The sequence below is a fragment of the Onthophagus taurus genome, chromosome 1 (assembly GCF_036711975.1).
Source record: "Onthophagus taurus isolate NC chromosome 1, IU_Otau_3.0, whole genome shotgun sequence".
In the NCBI taxonomy this organism is placed as follows: domain Eukaryota; kingdom Metazoa; phylum Arthropoda; class Insecta; order Coleoptera; family Scarabaeidae; genus Onthophagus; species Onthophagus taurus.
Genome location: NC_091966.1, coordinates 38,657,066 through 38,683,054, shown reverse-complemented (window position 1 = coordinate 38,683,054; position 25,989 = coordinate 38,657,066). Strand labels below are relative to the sequence as shown.

The following is a 25,989-nucleotide window of genomic DNA, read 5'->3' as shown; positions in this document are numbered from 1 at the left end:
CATTTTGTTCAACTGAACCTCAATGTCTACATAATTTAACTAAAAAGTTATATCACTTTGATTTGTAAGGACGAAAGTAATATTTTTGGTGCGTTAAAACTGAATTAAATTTGTTATAAAACGGTTTTTAAATCATCTTCATATCTCAATTATTGTTTGAGATATGATTCTCTAAAGTTAGTCGTTTATAAACTAAACTTGTCATAAGTGGATATGCAGAGGTGTATTAAAAAAATCTTATCAGCGAAATTTGTAATAATGAAGAAATAATTTTCAACTCGTAAAATGTTTATTAAATTTGCTTTAAAATGATTTTTATCTCATGGTGATATTATAATTTGTTCTTGAGATACGAGGTTGTAAACCGCATTTTGATTAAATTAACCTCAATAGCCACAATGTTTAATTAAAAAGTCATTTCACCTGGATTTGTAGGAACGAAAGAAATATTTTTGGTGTGCTAAGAGTAAATTAAATTTACTATAAAACTGTCTTTAAATCAACTTGATATCTCAATTGTTGTTTGAGATACGATTTTGTAAAGTTTATAAACTGAATTTGTCATAAGTTAATGTGTAAACCTGTATTAAAAAAATCTTAACAGCGAAATTTATAATAATGAAGAAATGACTTTCAGCCCATTAAATATTTATTAAATTAGCTTTAAAATGATTTTTATCTCATGGTGATATTATAATTCGTTCTTGAGATATGAGGTTGTAAACCGCATTTTGATCAACTGAACCTAAATGTCTACATAGTTTAACTAAAAAGTTATATCACTTTGATTTGTAAGCACGAAAGTAATATTTTTGGTGTGTTAAAACTGAATTAAATTTGCTATAAAACGGCTTTTAAATCATCTTGATATCTGAATTGCTGTTTGAGATATGATTCTCTAAAGTTAGTTGTTTATAAACTGAACTTCTCAAAAGCTGATATGCAGAGGCGTGTTAAAATAATCATAACATCGAAATTTGTAATAATGAAGAAATGACTTTCAACTCATAAAATATTTATTAAATTAGCTTCAAAATGATTTTTATCTTATGGTGATATCATAATTTGTTCTTGAGATACGAGGTTGCAAACCGCACTTTGACCAACTTAGCTTCAATAGCCACAATATTTAATTAAAAAGTTATATCACCTGGATGTATAGGACGGAAAGAAATAGTTTTGGGGTACTAAAACTAAATTAAATTTGCTATAAAACCGGTTTTAAATCACATTGATATCTCTATTACTGTATGACATATGACTCTTTAAAGTTAGTTGTTCATAACCTTAACTTGTCATAGATATGCAAAGGTGTATTAAAAAAATTCTAACATTTCGTTCTTTAGATACGAGCTTGCAAACCACACTTTGACCAACTTAGCTTCAATAACTACGATGTTTGATTAAAAAGAATTAATATTATTGTGCTGAAACAAAATTAAATTTGAATTTGAAACAATTTTTAAATCACTTTGATATTTCAATTACTGTTGAGATATGATTTTCTATAGTTTGTTATTTATAAACTGAAGTTTTTAGTTCTAGGTTTCGTTCTAGTTTTAGTTCAATGAAAAATATACAATAATCTAGCTGAATAACAACTAAAACTAGAACTAACGCTAGACTTAGAGTAACGAGGTCTGTTATATGGAGGTTTTACTGTATTACATACAAAATTGTTAACTTTTGAATATAACTAGCGTGTGCACTTTCCTTAAATTAGTGTAAATTAATTTTGATGTGAAACCATTAAAGTACTCGTAAAACTTTTGGGGCGGTATCGTATAAAGAGATCCTCAATTCAGATAATTATCGTGCATTCACTTCGACGAAATCTGATTAGTCGAACTCCCTACGGATGAGGAGACGTCCCCTTTCTCAAAGCGAACCCGAATTTAAATTTAAATGTAATTGTTACATCGAGTTACGGGACCGCGTATCGCACCCGGACAAAAAGGCATTAATTCCGAATCGTACGTAATCTGGTTTGTTGAAATGCAAATTGTTTTCCAATGCAATACTTTCAAACGTCACGACCGCGTTCGACGGCGTAATCAATGTTAATTTTTGCTGGCTTTCAAAAAGCTTTTTAAAGCGCGCCCTTTTATTTTCGCGTAAACATACTTTTTGCCCGGTGCAAATCGAAATATTGCGAACTAAAAGGATTTTCGGTGGTTATTTATAGGTAGCGCGCTTTGTTTCAACCATTTCAACATTTATAAGCCTGTAGGAAAAAAAATCGCTTTTAGATTATTTTAGAGATTTTCATAAACTTTTTTTGCAAATTTAAGCTTTTACATTTGGGCCGTATTAATACACACCCTACGGAATTTACGGATTTTTCTATGTAGCGCGTGATCTGGTCTCGTCCTTTAATTAGCTTTATAGATCTGCACTGTGTCCGCATGTGAAATGCAAACACGCGATGGAAATGAAAAATATCGGAATATTGGACGAACTCGTCGAATTCTATTTGTTCGGTACCACGTGATTTTTTTTTATGCGATGCCCATTTCCTTTCGGTAAATATTAACAAAACGAAAATTTCAACGCTAAATTAAACTACGTGTATTGGTAGATGCTATAAATTTAAATGTTTAAGTTTACACTGGATTAAATTTTAAATTCTTTTATACTCAGATTTATATAGGTCCCTTTCAGCTTTTGTTACATGAGACAAACAGGACTGTATAGCCCTTGTATCCTTACATCCTTCCTGCTTCCGAAAGGGCAACCCATAAACTTTAGCAGGATTAAGTTCTGTATAGAGGGATTGCTTGCCATTCTAGGGATGCACTTAAGTGAAGTTGCTTCCCCAAATATAATCAATTTTCCTTGTCGTCTTTGCCCCCCAAATGTTAGTCACTTCCCGCGGCAGTTGAATACAAAACTTCGTCCCGTCCTTTTTCTCACTTCCTTTTGTCGACTTTTTACACTTATCTTTTTGTTATTTGTACTTTTGTCCGCGCCGTTATTAATGGTGATGTTTTGTTCTCATGATTGGCCCAGATTAAGCTTGCGGTGAAATTGATTTTTCTCGAGGAAATTTTTAAAGTCTCCAAGTTTTCCTGAACCGACAAACCATGCGACAAATTGAGAACGAATGAGGGAGCCAACCGAAGTTTGGCCAATAATTTATACCCATCATGAGTGACGTATAACGTAGAGCACGCAGCGGAACTACATTTATCTGGCTCTTACTTGCTACGACACTTTGATAAATTTTCATCGGATATTTTTCCAAGTCCCGCAAGTTTTCCGCGTCCCGCCAATCTCCAAACTATATTGGATTTCCGCCGTTCGTCTCGTGAAATACGACCACGATGTCGCACGTTCTTTCCTATTTATTTTCTACATCATTTTCATCTTTTAAGAATAATAATAATACTCTCTCTAGTTTTTTTTAGTTATAATAAGTTATGTCATTTATTAGCATGTAGAAATCATGTCAATTAAAGATATTATTAGGTTTATAAATTCTAAAATGAGAAACAAATAGGTTAATAATTCTGAATCTAGAGAGGCAAAAGCTCTCAGTAACGCAGACTAATTGAATATAGACACTGATATTTTCTGCAGATTATAACTTTTTTGAACTACATCGTTGATAAACTCATAACTTATACCTTTAAAACAAGGAAAATCTCCTAGCAAAGAAATTAAAATGTAGTGGAATGCCACAAAGGTGGGATTATAAAATGTAGCATAACTCTTGGATTAACTCTTCCAGAATCGAGGCGGATTCGGTCCTGGTAACGCAAAGAGCCGGCACTAGCGTCCATAATCCTCGTGCATATTCGTTTTTAGTATCAATTTACTAAATTAAATTGCATGTAACCTTTATAACCTTTAATTTTTATTTTGTTTTAACAAACCTATCATCAGCAGCTTTGTATTTGTTTGCCAGTTATTTTACTAATTTTCTATGAAAATCCAGCATTTTGTGTTCGTATCCAACATCGTATTTTGTACAAGCTGTCAATTATTTTGGGCTGGAATTGTTTTCGAAATTTAATAAACCTATGAAACTGTTACATGACACATATTATTGGAAAATTGGTTTTAAATTAATAAACTCTCTTGCTCAATAGCCTTTTCATAGCCCAAATGTGACTTTTTTGTGACTGCCGACAATTCCATTTTTTCAATGCACACACTAACATTTTATTACACATATATATAATGTTTACAAGTTATTCACTTTTAATAAAATATGCTTTAAGGTATGCTTCTTTAACGATGCAGTTTCGATGGAGATTTGGCTCTATACAAACTAAACTTGATAGAAACATGATGATTTAATACAGAAATGATGTAAATTCTAAATGATTTCTAAGTCCGATATCGATTTGGCACAAGAATGATAGAGATTTGAATTAGACTTAATGTAGACTTAGCCCTTAAGTAACCACGTCTTAAAAAAATCCATAAGATACATGATCATATAAACAACGTTTTAAATTGGACTACATATTTTATCATTGCCAATACAGTAAAATGCTCAAAAAACTGAGAAATTTGTAATTAAATTTACTGTCTTCCGATTTGTTATGATCAACACAATATTCAATTATCCAGTTTCCCGGTGATTTTCTTGTGTAAACTTATATGATGTAAAGATACGATGTCTTTACGACTACGAAATCCCAAATTTTGTTTCCAAATCCAACTTGTTTTTACTTTATAAGTGGTGGAAATGTGTATATTGGAGTAAGTTCATCAGCGATATGGACTATGACCTGTATGGAGCTCAAAGAAAGCTTTGGAAAATGCTTCGAAATTGAAAAGAGCCACTCTACGAGTATGTACAGAAAAATGTGGTGTCAAAAGAAGATTGGAAAAATTATTTTAAATTCCGAACTCAGAGGATGACCTGCAAAAACAACTACACAGATTCTACTAAGAGAGCAATATGACTGAAAAAACCCTGAATATCTCGAAAAAATAATGGAAAACTTGTGAGGATTCTACAAAATCTCAGAAACTCCTTGGAAATACAATAGTAATCATACGGTGTGCGGCAATCCTTGAAAGTATTCGAAACTTACTCAAACGCTATTTCTCTACAGCTCATTGTGAGCATTGGCTTCTTCTACAAACCTACATTCGTCTCAATTTTGGGCTAAATTGTCCCAGTTCTGCCCCTGCAGGGCGCTCAAATCCACTCTAATATTGTCCATCCATCGTCTCCCTGGTCTTCCTATTGGTCGACGGCCCTCTGGTGTTTGAGTAAATACCCTGCACGTCCCTCTCTCTGCCGGCATGCTCCACACGTGTCCCAGCCACCTCAGGCCCTGGCCTGTAATCCACGTTAATAATAATTCGTAATTGTCTTTGGATGTATCTGATTCAAAAACTAAATGCAGAGTAGTAGCAAGGTAGCCACAAGATGTAAGTTGGTAAGCAACAACACCCCTATCGAACAAGTCATAGAATTTTATCATTGAATCATGGTCCTAAAAAGGATTTGAGAAGGCAGATCAACAAAGTGTCCACTATTTCAAGCAAGCTACCAGATTAATTCATGCGTGTGGATAGTAAATGCTGATATACAAGACCTGCATCCCAGTAATGACTTAAAACATTGAAATACGCAAAGACTCAAACAAACTTTAGAGCTTGTTAAGAGTAACAGAAATTACGACCCTAAGGACAATGTCAAGAAAGACCAGATTTGGCAGAATTCAGATTTTCGATATCAGAAGACTGGGTTCAGAAGACATTTTGAGACGTGGAGGACGGCGCAAGAGATTTTGACACAACCTCCAGAACCACACCATCAAAGAGATGAAGAGATAGCTGGTAATCAATTTCTCAGGAGATGTCTTATTGGCAGACCTTATCAACAACAACAGATAAAACGGTCTAGAGAGAAAAAGAGGAAGAAGAAAAAAACTTTTCGATTAGTAGAACAGGTTGATGTATATAAAAGGTTCATGTAAATTTTTTTATAGATGGTATTTCGATTGATTTATTTAAGTATGGCATAAACTTGACAACGAAAACTAAGCATATATTTGCATTTAGGTTGACACAAATCACCAACAAAGAGATGATTTTGATTAACATTATATGGCTATAAGTGTTTGTTTGAAGACTTTAAAGCAACACCTTCAAATAAAAGTAAATCATCAATTCCATCTAGAACGATTTTGTGATTACAATCAGAAAATCCAAAGCTATCATGTTTGACCACAGTTGCAGAGGACTGTTTTGAGATATTGTCTTTACATCAAATAGGTAGTTGTAAGAAATAAATTGAAATTGATTTCATATTAGCATAGATTTTACTTTTAATATCATGATGAATAAACAATACATCATATTTGTTCTCTCATTTTTGTGGTACATACGCGATCGATGCTGAAGCAAAAAATCTAATTAAAAAAAGAAAAAATTTTACTCATTCGAACCATTAAAACCTATACAAATTTTTGTTTTTAAAATAAATTTTATCGATTGTGTAAAACCATAAAAGAATTACTCGCTTTGCGTATCTCTTTCGTACTTTGAGAGCAATGTTAATTACATTTTGTTCATTCGATATATCACTTCAATACTTTTTGTTTAATATCTTCGCGTAATAAATTTAAAATAGGATTGATGTTTTAGCCTTTTTTTGTTTGATATATATTTTTTATCACAATTAAAAAGAATTAAAGTGACGTTGAACATTTTTACAATTAGATTTCTCAGGAAGAATTTTTTTCATGATATAAAAGTCTGATTTCACGGTGTACCACCACCCATTAACCATTTTCCAAAGAAAATATTCGATGTTAATCCTGTAAGCCCGTGAAACGACCATTGTCCTAACGATGTCGTTATCCCGACAATTGTCCTTTAAATTACGAAAATCCTTTTGATTTCATGGAATACAGTCGGCACAGGAGCAGTCGTAACGTCGTGCATTATGTAGTTGCAGGGCCGGTATCCTGCAGCGACACTGGATAAGGGAGACCAATTAACGCTATCTGAGCCAATTAAAATTCATTAGCAAGCTTTTCTTATTTGCTTATCTCCAGACTACTGTAGGAAGAAGCTTCTTGTACCTATTACTGTGCGAAATCGTGTTCGAATAGCTTGGGGTTATTGAACTTCTCTCTACGAACTCAAATATATATTCCGCTCTCATAAGTATATTAAAAGGGAGACTCTTGAAAGTGAAGTATTATCGTCACGTGCGGAGTAAGTGATATTCAGCAAACAAATGTGCCGGTAATTGGAATGTATGAAGCTCTAAAAGTGTCGCATCGTGACATCACGTACGGTACGTAAAGTGTTATAAATGGCGTTCATCATAACAAGTATACAATAAAGGGTCGTATATCTGCGGACCCCTTCGTATTTTTCTCGTATATCTCACCGGCTAACAAAGAGTGCCACGCCATATTAACTGCGTTGCAGTACAATTTTTCTTTTCAAGAGCCAAGGCTGTCTGTGCTCAATTATTGGCCACATTTTTACAATTTAATAGCGTTTCTACCCGCTTCTTCAACGTTCAATTATAAATGAAGAACAGTAATCAATAACATAACACCCATTCAATTACTTTTTATTTACACTCTCTAGAAAACTAATAATAGAATAAATAAATTGAATACAATTCCGATTTAGTGTGGTGAAACACAACGTTCAATCATCCTGTTTTAACCATTAGCAATTTAATTAAATTTTTCAATACATTTCAACGGTTTAATTAGTTCAGTTTAAATTTTTGATTACTCTATCTCGAATAAACCGTTATAAATTGTTAGATTTTTTCGCGTAAAATATCGATTAGCACAAAGCGGTATTTTAGTTGCGCCTGACTATTTCGTATTCCCAGACGGACCAACTTCCTTTAAGCTACTTTAATTACTCTAATCCGAGAATGACTCAGGGGAGGGTGCCTAATTATATCCACATAAAGACCCGGAAGTAAATAATGACTCTTTGACTACAGTGTTTGTACGAAATGGTTATACAACGGCTCCGGATACAAGTATAAATTATTAAAATAATAGACAAATGGAGTTGTGTTAGTTAGTTTAGAGAAATCTTAAATTAAATTGTATCTCAAAAGTTTTAGATTATGTGGCGACTTTGTAATCCCGCAGGAATCACGTACAACCACCCTATTTTATGTTACAAATACTCGCGATGGCTGCAATGGCGAAATGCAAATTGGAGCTCAGGGGGCTTTAGCTTAGCGAACGTGTCCTTATTTGTTATGACGTTTGGCAGCGGCCGAGCATAAAAGCAACCGTCCCGAAGCTATCCCGTTACTTGGAACCGTTTCAAGTAGTACATCAGGAAATAAGCTTTTATACCGAATGATGTCCTGCTTTGGCAGCGATTGAAAGCCCTTTTGGAACAATCCTTCGTTTTTTTCTCGTTTTATTTTTTTCATTTTATTGATTCAGCTTTTTAATAAATGGTAAAACTATAAAACCCAAATGATTCTAGTTCTAGGTCTAGTGTTAGTACATTTCTATTGAACTAAAACTAGAACGAACAATAAACCTAGAAGTTATCAAAGAAATACGCAATTCTTAAATTGACGATTATAGCTGGTGGTTAGCATAAGATTTTGAAAGTATTTGAATCTCAATTGGATAGTATTATAACGGAATAAAATAGTTATTATTCGGGGTTTTTTTGAGATATAATCCATCGAAATATCTCAATTCACTAAAAATAACCACTTTATGGTTCATCGAGAAAAACATAACCATAAAATTTTGACAGAGAAACTTTTGTTGGTAGAAATCTTATTTAAAACCGTTTAGTTTGCTTCCAAAGGTATCAATTAAATTAGTTCAGCTCCTAAAGCACATTTTTCATCCATCCTTTGATGTTTTAACGTTGTTTTGAAGAAGAAATCGTTGATTTAAAATTGAATTTTTCTAACTTTACTCTTTGATGGAGTTTGGCGTGTACTCCAATGTATATCTGAAAACAAGAAAAGACAACGATGAATACGAAGTTTTATTACGATTCATAAAGGAATAAGGGAGAAATTAACGGAAAAAGAATTTAATTTTGAAGGTTAGTTCCAAGAAAATCCGAGATGATCCGAGAGATGACGCTAATTTTGACGCAAAAATTTCAAATTTTGAAAAAGGCGCGAACCTAAGAACCAATAAGAAACGAGGAAGAAACAGGAGGGGGGCCGAGTATAAAAGGAAATCGTAAGCAAACAGGAGACAGTCGTCATCTGACCAACAATGAATTCGCGTCGATTGACAGTAAAAAAAAACAAAAATTAAATCTCCGCAAGGCCAACGAGTCAATTCAAAACGTCAAAGTTAAAAAAAAAAATAACCTCAAAATTATAAAATAATTGAACTAACCTCAAACCTATCCGAGAACTCCTGAAACATCTTCGAAGTCATCCAAGATTCAAATCCGAAGGACAAACAGTCCACTCATCCGTCAGAAGAATCCTGTAGACAATCCCGAATAAACCGGGAGAGACCTGAAATTACGAAGAATCCAGTAACCAATCCAGAAAACTAGCTCGAACTCCGAAACCAAGAGAAAATCCTTTATCCTGTTATCACATTGAATCCAAACCCTTTTTCTTCGCAGTGAGTCGGTTGATAATTTATTTTTTTTTATTTAACATAACCTATAAAAGAAAAATTAACTAATTAAATTCAAAGACAACTCACAAGAGTCTCCTTTATAATTCATTATCAATACTTACTTGTGGGTAAAGATTTTTCAGTTTTTCTTATGCAACGTTCACTTTCTTTTAACACTATTTTTTCAACGAGTTTGATTTCGATTTAAAACGTTAGCCATTTTTTCAAGGACGGATGTAACGAGTTTTCTACCCTGTTCTCTCTCAAAAAGATAAAAAATAAACGTGTTCTCTCTCAAATCGATTTTTCAGTCGATAATTGTAGTTTTCTGTTTTTATTTAAAAGTTTTACCTCTCGTCGATAGAAATTTAATTTAAATTCAAAAGAAATTTATTTTTTTTTAACTGAACTTGCCCAAAACCTTGAGTTTAATTAGAGTCTCATAGTTAAAACTATTATTATTGTAATTAATTAAATTAAAGGAAACCCTATTTTTTTTTAAAAACCGAACATTGTAGTTTTACTTCATTTAATCATAGTCATCACACACACAAGTGGGGCACATACAGTAAAACATTGCAATACAAATACAAGAGGAGGTAACTAAATCCTAAAAATTCTAGATGATGTAACATATTTTTCTATATGATCACGATATTATGATTAATTGGGCTTTCTTTTGAGATATCAGTTATTTAAATATCTCAATTCACTCACAAATTATCAAGAAGATGGTTTATACCTCCTTATATATTTCAAACTATGCTTAAAATCTTTCGTTTGAGATACCCCTCATCAAAATAAATCAATTAACACAGAAGTTATCCAAAAAAATAATTTACACTTCTATTTTGTAGATTTCAAGCTATGCTAAATAACCAATTCCTAAAAATTCTAAATACTGAAACGAGATTTTCTATATGATTCTCAAATTTTGATTAATTCGACTATCTTCTGAGATATCAGTCATCAAAATATCTCAATTAAAGCAGAAATTATCCAAAAAATGATTTACAATTCTATTTTGTAGATTTCAAGCTATGCTGAGTAACCAAATCCTAAAAACTTTGGATACTGAAACGCGATTTTCTGTTTGATTCGGAAATCTTGATTAATTGGGCTTTCTTTTGAGATATCAGTCATCAAAATATCTCAATTAACACGAAAGTTATCAAAAAATTGATTTACATCTCTATTTTGTAGATTTCAAGCTATGCTAAGTAACCAAATCTGAAAAATTCTAGATACTGAAACGGGATTTTCTGTATGATTCTCAAATTTTGATTAATTGAGCTTTGTTTTGAGATATCAGTCATCAAAATATCTCAATTAACACAGAAGTTATCCAAAAAATGCTTTTATATCTCTATTGTGTAGATTTCAAGCTATGCCAAGTAACTAAATCCTAAAAATTCAAAATACTGAAATGGATTTTGCTGTATAATTCTGAAATTATGATTAATAAAGCTTTCTTTTGAGATATCAGTCATCAAAATGTCTCAATTAATATACAAGTTATCAAAAAAATTATTTACATCTCTATTTTGTCGATTTCAAACTAATCGTAAGTTAAGTAACCAAATTCTAAAAACTCTAGATAATGAAACCGATTTTTCTGTGTGATGACGAAATTCTAATTAATTGAGCTTTCTTTTGAGATACAGTGAAATTCCCCTGACTCGAACTTGTATATCTCGAATTATCCTCTAAGTCGAATAATTTTCGTAAGCTCAAACGTTTGACTAGGTTTCATATGTGTTTTTATCTCTCTAAGTCGAATTTCTCTGTAACTCGAACTGCAGTATTATGGAATTTGTTCAACATTTACTTCTATAAGTCGAATTTACCAAAGAACAAAATATTCGAATCCGTTCTGTAAGTAATTTTAACTACAGAATCACACCACATAGACTCAGGCTCAGAAACTACAGACTCTTGAACCAAAACAAACCTAATGTTCTTATTGTTTCAGAATCAGATGAGGGTGATGATAATCTTGAAAATGAAATTCTTATCGCTGTGTCTACATTTGATGAAGCTTATTCCTATCTTAGAAAGCTTGAAACCTTTATATTCTCAAAGAAAATGAGAGAAAATGTTCTAGATAATATTCATAATTCTTTACATTTAATAAAAGTTTTTTCGACAAAAAGCGGTTGTCCACTTTAAGCCAAAAGAATATTACGGATTTCCTTAAAAAACTTGATTAATTTTCTACTTACAATACTATTAAGGTTTCTGTTTTAAATATACGTATTAGAAAAGTATATTTCTAATGTTTTTCTTCAGTGCTGAAATTCTAATTTTTCTCTAACTCGAATTCTCCATAACTCGAAGTTTTCTTCCGCTCCCTTAGTGATTCGAGTTAGGAGAATTTCACTGTATCTGTCATCAAAATATCTTAACTCATTTAGAAGATATCCAAAAAATGATTTACAGCTCTATTTTATACATTTCAAACTGCTCTAAATAAACAAATCCTAAAAGTTTCATATACTGAAACGGATTTTTCTGTTTTAGTTGTTATTCAGCTTTAGATTGTTGTATATTTTTCATTGAAGTAAAACTATAACTAATATTGCATTTAAGTGTTTAAGGCCCACTTTTACCACCTCTTGATAAATTTATCGGATAGATAAATCCAGCTCTTAGCCAATGAGAGCGATTAAAACTGCCGTAACCATGGCAACTATCCTCTAGATAGTTTATCAGGAGGATGGTAAAAGTGGGCCTAAAGGTGAACGCGCACCTAGCCGCATCGCACTAGCCGCACGCGCCGCACGAAACGAATTTTAGAATTTTTTATATGATATCTTATGTAGTACCGCACACCTATCAGCACCGTACAGCCGCATTTTAATAAAATGCTGTGGACGTACGAATTCAATATATGAATGCGTATGACGTCATCAGAATTACTACGTTCGATACGTACAGGGCGATTCTAATAACGTCAAGTAAGTATAATTTCCATTATATGCGTTCACTTCGACATAGACGTATAGACAGAAATGACACTACATAATACTGCAACGCGGTTCGTTCGATGCGGCGCGTACGGTTCGAATAGGTGTGCGAGATCGTACACAAATTCGTTTCGTGCGGCTCGGGCGATTCGTGCGGTGCGGCTAGGTGCGCGTTCACCTTAAAGCAGCTTAAAGTGCAAATTAAAAATTTTTCATATAACAGACTTTTGGCTACTCCCTTCCCCGTATTAATCTGTTATATCGAGATTTTACTGTAATTATAAATAAAATTAATTAAACTATATTTATACATATATTTTTTTTTCAGGTGCTGCAGCAGCTTCAAGAATGTATGTAGATGCTATAAGCAAGTTGGCGAAACAAGCTCAACAAGGAACATGGGGAGGATCATCTGATATCGGTAAGATTTTTTTTATAGCACAAGTTTTCCTTATAAAGTCAATATTCAAATTGCGAATAGTCCCAGTTACATAATAACATAACTCGTTGTAGCAATTCTCTTTTGGAATTACAATAAACAAGTCCCCCGACGACGAGGACGACGTTGGTTGGACACATTTAGTTGGCGCCGCATTTTCCCATGCATTACATCCGATAGCACGGCCGCATACCGTGTGCCCTCGTGCAATATAAATGCATATAAGGCGATACGTATGCCAGGGACCCCTCGTAGTACAACTCGAGCATTCCTTCGCCTTTTTCCGTCGCGACGTCTTATGCTCCCGCTGAGTCTTCTCGGTGGTGAGACCCTCTTTTCTCATATATACGGTGAAGTCGAGGCCAGGCTGGCTATTGACTTTCGAGGTTCGCCCCCAAGACGATACAAATGATGCTGCGTTTCCTTATAAAGCCGTTTTATTAGCTGGATCCTGCGGGTAGCTTTTCCACGCTAGGGGGGCGATATTTTAAGCGGAAATCGAGGTTTTTGACCGGGATACAGGCGATCAAAGTAGATTTTTCCACCCTCCACGAATGAATTCGTTTCGCGAAAACATAGGGGTGGTTTCTTTGAAGTAAAATAATTAGAATTGCTAATATAAATCATCTAAACCTTTTATTATCTAATTGTAAGACTAATTTTGTTAATTATGGTATAAAGGTTCATATTTATATTAACAACGATGTGGTGTAAATAAATTTATAATTTTATTACACTGTTAAAATGAAAAATAAATTCAAAATCGAAAATAAAGGATAACATTTTCTTGTATTGGCCGCTATTTTTGAGATATTCTCATCTACACTTCACTATACAACGTTTTCTGTTACACGTACAACACTATTTCAGTCGTCTTTGACTTGACATATGTGCTTTACGTTAAGCTTTCAACACAACTTGGGGTTCACATTATACTGATATTATATCGCACGTCGAGAAATTTCAGGTGCTTATTCATAAAACAGAGAATTGATTCCGGATTTATAACAGTTAATTAATTAACAGAATTATACAACAGTTAATCATCAAACTAAATGCAAGTTCGATTAAATTTCTGATTACATTTGATTCCTCCCATAATTCAAATACAAAGATAGAGACAATACCAAATTAAGTTAAATAAATGTTCATTAATAAACAAAACTACCCACTATAATATGAAGAATAACTTTTACTTCCTACTTAATGATGAGTCATGTTGATAAACACGAATTGAAACAAATTGTACCGATATAACTCCATTGTTCTCTGAGATAATGTATGCAATAGGCGTATTTGCACACATAACCCAACACACCGCAGCATATAGGTCAATAAAAATATACCGTTGTGCTCGGTATAATATCATGTGTATAATTTAGCTCAACTCCCGAACAATAGATCAAGTATTGTATTACGTATATCGCCCTTCTGCTAAAAGTAAAATAAAACATTGCGAAAGTTTCATGCAACGGACTAACATTAAGGGCTGCAGTGAGAATATAGAGATATAGTTCCGCACTAACCATTAATATTGGGCTTATAAAACTTCCACACCATTAATACCAGTTAGGTAGAGTATTTATACTCTGTGCAGTGGCGGCCTCTCTTGTGTATTTGTATGTGTTTCACGTATAGATTTAACATTGTTGTTATGGGTTCGATTTATTTGAGAGTGATTGCACTGACCGAACTGACCACTTTGTTTAATTACGAACAACAAAAAAAACTGGAGATGAATGTGTTTTATAAGCCATGCATACACAATCATAATATTTCGAACGTCCCGGGATTATTAATTATTTTACAGCCCAGAGAGTGATCATTTTTTTGCAGATAAATATAATATTTCGTTTTTTTTTGTTGTAACGAAATGTGTAATTTTGTTAAAAGCACATACACATGGTAACGTGAACAACCGACAATTTAAAACCCAAATATATTTTTATTCGTTACTATAGAGGCATTGTGTTCTATATTTGTACTAGGTGGTGTTTCGTTGATATTCCAATTTAAACATTTGCTTTTGGAAATATTAATAATATTTAAAGCAGTGAAAATATACACGGGACTCCAAAAAACAAGCCTTTTTTATATTTGCATAAAATAATTTAAATTTCATTCTTTTAAATTTTAAGTTGATTTAAAAATTTTAAATTGATTCATTTAAAAGTCAAAAAAGGCTCCTAAAACAATCATAATAACATAAACGACACTCCCTAAATTAAATTCGGACGAGCTTTGTCACGAAATTAGTCGCACACGTGTCGGCGGTTGTAATCAGATGGTATTAAATTAGCGTAATACCGCTAATTGTAGTCATCTCCACCACGTTTCTTATTATCATGTAAAATTAAAGTGGAACCCACAGGCTCAGATCGTTCCGAAAGGGGGGAGTTGTTCGAGAGCAAAAGGGTTCAGGAGAGTTTGATAACTTTATCGGAGTAAACCCCTCGGATCGAAAGCGACGATGTTTGTACGCGGCATCAGATAAGGGTCCATAAATTTGAATTATTTTCGATTCTGATAAGCCGATATCTTATATGAAAACTTTGGAGTTTCACGTAAAAGAATCAACAGGATTTATTTCATAAGTACATTCGGAACTCATTAAAACGGATATCTGATTAAGTGAGCATTCTTTGAGAATATGAGTCATCAAAATATCTTCATTCGCTCAATAGTTAAGAACTAAGAAGATATACAATAGAAGGTTTGTATCTTTATTTTGAACATTTCTAAGTGTACTAAGTAACTAAATCCTTCTTCTGTATGATTTTGAAATTTTGATTACTTGGGCTTTTTTTTGAAATATCAGTCATCAAAATAACTCAATTAACACAGACCTTAAAAAATTGATTTACATTTCTATTTTGTAGATTTCGAGCTATGCTAATTAATCAAATCCTAAAAATTCAAAATCCTTAAACGGATTTTGCTGTATTATTCTGAAATTATGATTAATGGAGCTTTATTTTAAGATATCATTCATCAAAATATCTTAACTAACACAGAAATTATCAAAAAAATGATTTACATATCTATTTTGTACATTTCAAACTATGTTAAGTAGCTAAATTCTAAAAATTCTAGATAATGAAACCGATTTTTCTGTATGATCACGATATTATGATTAATTGGGCTTTCAGTTGAGATATCAGTTATTTAAATATCTCAATTCACTCACAAGTTATCAACAAAATGGCTTACATACACCTCCATTTTATATATTTCAACCTATGCCTAGTAACCAAATCCTAAAGATTCTAGTTATTGAAACGGGATTTTCTGTTTGATTTTGAAATTATGATTAATTGCGCTTTCTTTTGAGATATCAGTAATCAAAATATCTCAATTAACACAGAAGTTATCCAAAAAATGATTTACATTTCTATTTTGTAGATTTCAAGCTATGCTAAGTAACCAAATCCTAAAAATTCAAGATCCTGAAACGGATTTTGCTGTATTATTCTGAAATTATGATTAATGGAGCTTTATTTTAAAATATCATTCATCAAAATATCTTAAATAACACAGAAATTATCGGAAAAATGATTTACATATCTATTTTGTACATTTCAAACTATGTTAAGTAGCCAAATTCTAAAAATTCTAGATAATGAAACCGATTTTTCTGTATAATTGCGATATTATGATTAATTGGGCTTTCTTTTGAGATATCAGAAATCAAAATATTTCAATTAGCACAGAAGTTATTCAAAAAATGAGTTACAACTCTATTTTGTAGATTTCAAGCTATGCTAAGTAACTAAATCCTAAAAATTCAAAATCCTGACAGGGATTGTGCGCTATTATTCTGAAATTATGATTAATGGGGCTTTATTTTAAGATATCATTCATCAAAATATCTTAAATAACACAGAAATTAAGAATTAAGAATTAATGAAACCGATTTTTCTGTATGATCACGATATTATGATTAATTGGGCTTTCTTTTGAAATATCAGTTATTTAAATATCTCAATTCACTCACAAAGTATCAACAAGAAGGTTTACACCTCCATTTTATATATTTCAAACTATGCTTAGTAACCAAATCCTAAAAATTCTAGTTATTCAAACGGGATTTTCTGTTTGTTTTGGAATTATGATTAATTACGCTTTCTTTTGAGATATCAGTAATCAAAATATCTCAATTAGCACAAAAGTTATCCAAAAAATGAGTTACATCTCTATTTTGTAGATTTCAAGCTATGCTAAGTAATCAAATCCTAAAAACTGTGGATACTGAAACGGGATTTTCTGTATGATTCGGAAATTTTGATTAATTGGGCTTTCTTTTGAGATATCAGTCATCAAAATATCTCAATTATCACAGAAGTTAACCAAAAAATGATTTACATTTGTACTTTACAGATTTCAAGCTATGCTAAGTAACCAAATGCTAAAAATTCTAAATACTGAAACGAGATTTTCTGTATAATTCAGTAATTTTGATTAATTGAGCTTTCTTTTAAAATATCAATCATCAAAATATCTCAAATAACACAGAAGTTATCCAAAAATGATTTACATGTGTATTTTGTAGATTTCAAGTTATGCTAAGTAATAAAATCCTAAAAATTCTAGATAATGAAACCGATTTTTCTGTATGATCCCGAAAATCTAATTTCTTGGGCTTTCTTTTGAGATATCTGTCATCAAAATATCTCAATTCATTTAGAAGATATCCAAAAGATGGTTTGCAGCGTTAGATTGTTGTATATTATTCATTGAAGTAAAACTAAAACTAACACTAGACCTAGAACTAGAAGCATTCGGGTTTAGCCATCTTAAGGAACGCATTACTAAACATACAAATAATTTTTCATATAACGGACACTTCATTCCCTGTATTAGCCCGTTATATCGAAATTTTACTTTAATATGCATTATAAATTAAATTACATTCTCTTCGTTATGGATTAATTCCGTCTTCGCTTTTGAATGGGGAGGAGATCCGATAATTAAACAGTGCAGCTGCATATAGGTTTACTGATTTAAGTGCACCGCATGCCTCGAAATTCGTTCCATCCTGTGCGCAACTGATATTACTTGGTATTAGATTAGAAGCAAGTTTAGTTGAATTCCAACGGCTGTATTGTAGTTTGGTGTTGTCTGAGAAGCATTGAGAAGGCATGTTTCCCTCTGATATTAATACGTGTAGAGTAGAACTGGAATTACTAAAGTTAATAATAATAATAACTTTAAAATATATGGAGATGAAGTTAATAAGCAAGAAAATAAACTACCCCCATATTAATATCGTTAAAGCCCTTTGAGCTTGTTGAAAGCAAAACCTTTTACCGCCACGCCACTATATCCGATTAAAGCTCGCCTCAACATTAAATCAAATAAAGCTTCGAAAGAGAAACACTCGAATCGAAGTAGACTCGAGAATCGAGACTGACATGTTGATAAAAGTCTTAAATTGGGTATCACTTCCTTTCCCGTTAATTAACTTCCGATTGATGTTTATCAATAGCCGATTTTTTCGATCGTTTTCGATTTCCCAACGAACCGCGTTCTATTCATCGCTACTTTGAATAAATCAAGACGCGTTATAATGAACAAACACCCCATAAACCCTAGTTATACACCGGCGAGTTACCGAATGACTTTTAATTCCCATAAACAACCCCCATAATAGCATAGCGTCTGCTCTGCGTGCGTGCAAAATAACAGCAGGGGATCGCCAACCCCCAGACCTTTATCCCAATAAGCCACGTTCGTTGTCGCCCCTTCCATGACATAACCTCCGTTTATGCCGATATTACGCTTGGATTTTCAGGCCGGATAAGCCAACTGGATCAATTCGAGTCGATGGCATCGTAACGTTGTAGATACATGTGAGCTTAGAACACACTTTTGGGAGTTTTGACAGCAACATGAGTTATGATTGCTTCCGAACTTTTTTAGGGGTACTTTGATAACACGGTGATATTCAATTCGATTACATTCAATTTTTTTTTAATGATTTAAATGTGATACAAGCATGGCTTGAACGTAGTTGAGGTTTGCTAAAGTTGCGCAAGTTGTCTAAAAGGAATCCGGAGTAAACGAACCGGATTATTAGATCACGTGACAAGAGGACCTTTTGGAATAGTTTGCGTTCTTGAGAAGTTTGCAGGGCGCACCCTCTCTATAGTCATCATCGTCATCTAGTGCTCGTCGCGTTCACCAGACGGTACCACCTGAACGAAATTATATGTCAACTCCTGTGCTAAGTAAGTTTCGTCCTTATACAAATTGAATTCGAAATTAGGGCCCATCGAGTTAGTAAAGCCGTCGAGTAGGCAAGATATCGATCGCACTTGTGTCGATAAAGAGTTGTCGTGGTTTAACACATTCCGTACACGATTCTTTAAAATACATTTAACACTAAACGTACTTTGTTTAGCTTAGAGTATAAATACGTAAAATGTTTTTAATAATAATTAGTGATCACTCAGCAGTATCAAATTTGTGCAAAAATTCTTTATATTAATGGCACAGCAAACCTAAAGTACTCTTCATGTTATCTTAGAATAAAAATATTTATTGGAATAAACATGCTGATAACGCAGCATTTAAGTTTGCAGAAACAACAACAGTGAATGTGATTGTTTGCAGACAAAGGGATATTGTGAATCATTTAAAATCCTTGATCTATAACAATTGGGAAGTACACTTGTAAGATAGGTACTCGTAATTTCTTAAGATAAATTAAAACTTAGGTTGTGTGTCAGAGATGTTGTATTAAGACTAAATTTTTGAACACGAAGTTCACCACAATCGTGACTTTTCCCGTGATGCTTTATCATTACTGACATGTATGAGACTATACTGACCTCATATTGTACGTCAACTTATTGAAGTAGCAGTGAATTATAAACGTTTTGCTGCGACTTCTTTCTTTCAGAGTCTTTCAATTGCAACACTGACTTCAGGTTTATTGATGTACAATAACTGCATTGAAGCAATTTCTTTTTCTGCCATAATACCGTAATCACAGTCATAATTATCTGTCAGCCACTCACTGATGTCTTCCACATGAACATCTGAGAACCTACTTATTGTTCCTAATATTTGTAGAAAGTCAGCTGCAACCTCAGTCAGTTACCAAATTACCTTGCAATATGCTTTGCAGTACAAAAAGTTTGTTGTGATCAACAATCTTTATTTAGAATTAAAATTACAGTTAAATTCCTCCATTAATGAGTTCTGGTCGTCCCAGAAGAGAACTATTTTCATTCACATATTTCGAAGTCAAAAAAGTATCAAAAAGCTTTTTTATAGTTGGCAAAACATTGGCAATAAATGATTCATATCCTTTAGGGATCAATGTTTCTTAGATTTCCCTACAATAACAAACTGAATGTTGTGTTTTGTAGTCGTAGTTATGTTATGCTCAAAATCATTCTGTAAAAACTTTAATTTCGTCAACATTATAGATTTTATCAGGTATTAATTCCTCAAGTAACATTACGTTCGAAATTCTTTGCAAATATTTCATCAATTCGATATAATAGTGTTTTCCAACTTTTTATCCATTGAAATCTCGATACTCTTTCGTTTCGATGTAATTTTAAACTTGTACACTACAATAAAATGTACAAACACTTCAATAAAAAATAAAAACAGTATGTGTACAAAAACAACTTTAAAACTGTAAAATAAACAATTTTAAATGTAACACTAAAATTTCGAGTGGTACGATAGCGCGAAACTCTACCCATTTTATAACGTTTTTAGTTTCGCTTTGCTTTGAGTTCCGAGATGTGTTTTTTAACAATGATGTTCATTGTATTTTCCACTGTTGACGAAAACATCTTATTTTAAGTACGTAATTAAGTATCTTTAATCGTCCCTGATAAAGCTTATTTATGATGTTTCGTTTATTAAATATTCTTTATAAATATTTTAAAATAAAAAACAATAACACTTTTATTTCTTCGTTTATTGAATTCATAATTGCGTTCAATTCTTATAACATCTAATCTAATCTTATCTACAGATTTTAATTTATTGTTTTGAATTACACAAAAACATTTATTTATTTTGATTTAGTGAGTAAACACCAATTAAAAATGCTTTTACAATTTATAACATTTAATCTATTTTGAGATATTTAAGCAGCATTTCCTGATATAGCTGGCATCCCATTTCCTTGGCGATGATTTTCTTGGCCTAAAGTAAAATATTTTTTATTTATTCATTATAAAAAACATAAAAAATAATTTAAATTCTTACCACGACATCCACCATGATTTTGGTGTCTTCCATGTGGATGATCATGATGATGGCGATGTCCATGTTCGAATCCATGATGACCACGTCCGTGATGACCATGTCCATGATGACGGTGAGGATGTCCACATTGACCATGTTCATGATGATGTCCATGTCCGTGGTGATGTCCATGGTGATGTCCGTGATGGTTTAACCCATGAGAATGGGGTGGCCCGCAGCATTGCCCTTGCATTGTTACTTTAACAAAGTAAAACAAGTACTAACTTGCAAACGTTCCGATTTGATCTATTTATACCTGATATGGTGGGGAACAATTCACGACATGAACAACAACAACATATCAAATTACATGATATTACGCAACGTTACAACACAGGAAGCCGTATTACCTCATTCTTTTTTTTTTTCTAGAAAATCCCCGACTTGATTTGAAAAACTTCCATCATTATTTTTATTTAAACTGACCGAGAAAATTAATCCTCTCGTCTCGGGTAAAAAAATAATAAAAAAGTTTTAATCGATGCTGGTGTCGGAGACGGAACAGAACTTTGCTAATTTTTCCCCATTTTTTTTCCACCTCAATGATTCAATTATTCCGGTAACTTTTGAGTTCATTTTTTTGAAAGGCGGTTTGACGGACGTTTTGTTTCCCTTGATTTTTTCATTTTTTTTAAAGTTAATAATGTTTTGTTTACGGTAAATAATTTTTTTGAGCATTGCGCAATTTATAAAAATAAACTAACAATAAGATAATTACACCGTAATTACATTTTTGTAAAAAATAGATTACAAGTGTAGTAAAAATTTAAATTGGATCTATTGTGTTTATGAAAACTGGAAAATATTTCATGAATGATCTGTATCGGTTCATTTCTATGATAAATTATTCGAATTCACCGGAGAGAATTTTATGCGTTTTCATCGCCATCACTTTTAAATGAATACCACGCGAAATTAGCGATAAAATTTTCGACATTGTTTGTGAGTCAATGTTATGAACACGTTACTAGGCTATAATTTCTCTCTGAAATTACTACTGAAATAAATCCGTTCAGTTAAACGATATAAATGATATTGTTGTTGAATTATTTGTTGAAATGAGGAAAATCACTCTTTGTGGTTTTAACGGAAATAAAAAGAAATTAGTAATCCAATAATGTAATAGTTTCCAAATATTTCCAAACTATTCGTGTATCTCTATTCTATATCTATATTATTTTAGTAATACTAATTAAGTTTACTCTAAAATAGTTTTCATTCAATTGTGGTACCTCAATTAGGTTTGGAGATTAAATTTTTTTATTATCAATTTTTCTTTAATCGCTTCAATGATTCATTGAAAAAATCATATCATCAGTATTTATAGGAATTAATAAATGCTTGTTATTTCATCTTGATATCTCATCTACTTTTTGAGATATGATTTTTTTAATTTAATCTTTATTAACCAAACAGAATGATATTAAAAAAATCATAACGAGGAGATATGATGAAATAAACAAATTATTTTCAACAATTTAAGTAATTATTAAGTTTGCTTTAAAATAGTTTTCATTTCATTGTGGTACCTCAGTTAGTTTTGGAGATACGATGTATTAAATTTCTTTTCTTGTCGACTTGTCCTTAATCGCTACAATGATTCATTGAAAAAATCATATCATCAGTATTAATAGGAATTAATAAATTACACTTGATGGATTGAAACACAATTAAATTTGCTGTAAAATGGTTATTATTTCATCTTCTTTCTGAGATGTGATTTTTTTTAAATTAATTTTTATTTACCGCACAGAGTTGTATTAAAAATATCATAACTGTAAGATTTGATGGAACTAGAAAATAATTTTTAACAATATAAATAATAATTAAATTTGCTTTAGAACAGTTGTCATTTCTTCGTGGTATCTACGTGATGTCTGCAATGAAATGTCGCTCTTGGGCCTCAACATATAAATCATAAAATTTTCAATAATGTGGATTTCTTTGATAATTATTATGCAATTTTTACCAAATATTAATTAAAGTGTCCTTTTTTCAACGAATAAGTCCGTTTTGCAAATTGATTCTTGGTTCTTGTGATATAAATTATTAAAGTTAGTAAGAAGTTTTAGGTCTTTGCAGTAATTTTAAAATTACTGAAAAATTCTTTCCTGAAAAATTGTTACGGAATTTTCACCAACTATTAACTAAAGCATCTATTTTCTAATGATCCATGAAGTCCATTTTGAAAAATCATTCCTCCTTCTTGATGTATAAAATATTATTATTAATTAATATTTTTTTATTGATTTTCATGGTCCATCTTCAATAATTCCTGAAAAATCGTTTTCTTGAAAAATTGTTATAAAATTTTTACCAACTATTAACTCAAGTATCTACTTCGTAATAAACGAAACCGTTTTGAAAAATTACATTTAGTTCTTGAGATATAAATTATTAAACTTAATTAGCAGTTTTGTCGTTTTGTGGATAACATTTGGCACTTCCTGAAAAATTGATTTCTTGGAAGATTATTATAAAATTGTCACTAAATTATCAATTGAAGCTTTTATATTATAACGATCAAGTGCGTTTTAAAAAATCACTTCCGGTTCTTGAAATATAAATTATTACAGTTAATTAATTTTTACTGTTTTTCCTGGTAGAATTTTAACAATTCCTGAAAAATCGATTTCTTGAAAAAATGTTTTAAAATTTTCACCAATTATTAACTCAAGTATCTACTTCGTAATAAACGAAACCGTTTTGAAAATTCACATTTAGTTCATGAGATATAACTTATTAAACTTAATTAGCAGTTTTGTCGTCTTGTGGATAACCTTTAGCACTTCCTGAAAAATTGATTTCTTAGAAGATTATTATGAAATTGTCACTAATTAACAATTGAAGTATCTATTTTACAATGATTAAGGTTTTGAAAAATCACTTCGGTTCTTGAAATATGATATATTACAGATAATTAATTATTACCGTTTTTCCTGGTTGATTTTCAATAACTCCTGAACAATTGATTTCTTGAAAAATTATGGAATTTTCACCACTTACTAACTCAACCGTGTACTTTGTAATAAACAAATCCATTTCGTTCTTGAGATATAAATTATTGAAGTTAACAAGCAGATTTGACACTTTTTTGTAGGTTTACTTTACCAATTCCTGAAAAATCGACTTAATGGAATATTATTATGAATTCTCATCAACTATCCATTAAAGCATCTACTTTCTAATAATCAACCCGATTTTGTAAAATCACTTCTGCTTCGTGAGATATAAAATATTGCTGTTAATAAACAATTTTTACTGTTTTTCCTGCTTCATCTTGGTTCATCTTCAATAATTCCAGAAAAATCGACTCCTTGCAGAATTATTACAAAATTTCCATCAATTGTTAACTCAAACATGTATCCAAGAATCACCCATCAATTATGTATAAGATAGGGGGTGCTGCGAGATACACTTTGGGAATTACTACAATAATGGAATTCTTTTGTAAAGTATGCATGATAAATAAATCGTATAGAATCGTGACTGGAACAGTTCAATTTCAAGGAAGTTCGCCAGATGGTACTATTAGATTTTCTTCTAACTCGAATATTGCTATTGCAGTGTCCGGACGATTTAATATAAAATACCAACGTACAATATGAAAGCTGTAAGATTTATATGTAAGTAGTCAAGGTTGATATTGTTATTTGAGTCGATGAATCTTAACCTTGCGGATTCGAATATCTTTAAAGTATTGAATTCTGTTTCATTTAATTAATATTATTTTGTGCAACCAAAGCGATTTTTACTTTCAGTTATAGCATTAAAAAACCCAGAAGAATCACTCCCTAGCGAGCTGTAGAATGTCGAGAAAAGGCACGCAGAGTAAGCGAAAAGGGCTGTTTCTAAGAAACGGCATTTTGTTTTGTTAAGCCCCTGTTTCACCCCGACGAGACGTGTGCGGACTTGAGAGATAAGGAAAGATGTATTGGTGAGAGGGAGGAGTGTCGTAGTTATTAAGGAAAAGGGGCTCGCTTTTTTAAATTAAAACTGGAGTTATGGACTTTGCACGTGTTTCTTTGAAAAAAAATCGTTCTGACTTGAAAATCGAGAAGATTCGATATCCGGAAACCGTTAGGAAAATCCCAATAAAAATCCCATCTCGAAAACGACTCTTCGAAACGGCATCGTGGCGCCCAACTTTCACAATTTCCCGATACATATCCATCTGTTTCAGTATTATATAGGACTAAAGCGGATCGGAGGGCGAGATTCGCATCCCCTTTCGCTTGTTTCCGGGGATCGACATTGGGGCGGGGTCAACAATCTCGCGTACGTGTTCTAACTAGCTTATTACCTTGTGGAATGCTAGTTACCACAACGGCACGCTTCAGGTACTAGGTTGATTGAAATTGTTTCTGGCAAATACTGAAACGTGTAGTTACTCGTTCCAATTTTAATAAGCAACCATTCAATTTTATAACTTTTCTAAAAATTTGTTTTGCAACTTTCGACGTTCTATATTCGACTCAATCGAGGAGTAATTTAATAGATTTATTTCAATCAGATAAAGTAGTTTGTCGAAATTTCAATTTTTATTAGGCAAACTTGTTCGTTTGCATTATCCATTAAATCCGAACATGGTTTTATCTACATCCATATATTTTCCGATCTAATCGAATGTAAAAGCCAATTACTTGTGCTAGTAGTTTATATCTTCGTCTGGAAAGCTCCCGCCTCGATCTTGTCTCGGTGAGTTGCCTTCCATAAATAAAGTCCGAGTTGTGGACTGTTGCGC

The 25,989-nt window shown here is 32.2% G+C and overlaps 2 protein-coding genes across 4 annotated transcripts in view; one reads left to right on the top strand and one right to left on the bottom strand.

Moving 5' to 3' along the window:
• Positions 1-25,989, top strand: part of LOC111429326 (Insulin receptor substrate 53 kDa) — a 122,754-nt gene that overhangs the window by 86,980 nt on the left and 9,785 nt on the right. For all 3 annotated transcript variants that reach the window (XM_023065205.2, XM_023065204.2, XM_071201295.1), the window contains exon 4: positions 12,864-12,956. In XM_023065205.2, the coding sequence (XP_022920973.1) occupies positions 12,864-12,956 (93 nt within the window). The remainder of the gene's footprint in view (positions 1-12,863; positions 12,957-25,989) is intronic.
• LOC111429327 (urease accessory protein UreE-like) lies at positions 20,895-21,477 on the bottom strand. Its single transcript, XM_023065206.2, has 2 exons — positions 21,207-21,477; positions 20,895-21,143 (listed from the first exon to the last, which is right to left on the bottom strand). The coding sequence occupies exons 1-2, from the start codon at positions 21,436-21,438 to the stop codon at positions 21,085-21,087; spliced, it is 291 nt and encodes a 96-aa protein (XP_022920974.1). The 5' UTR covers positions 21,439-21,477; the 3' UTR covers positions 20,895-21,084.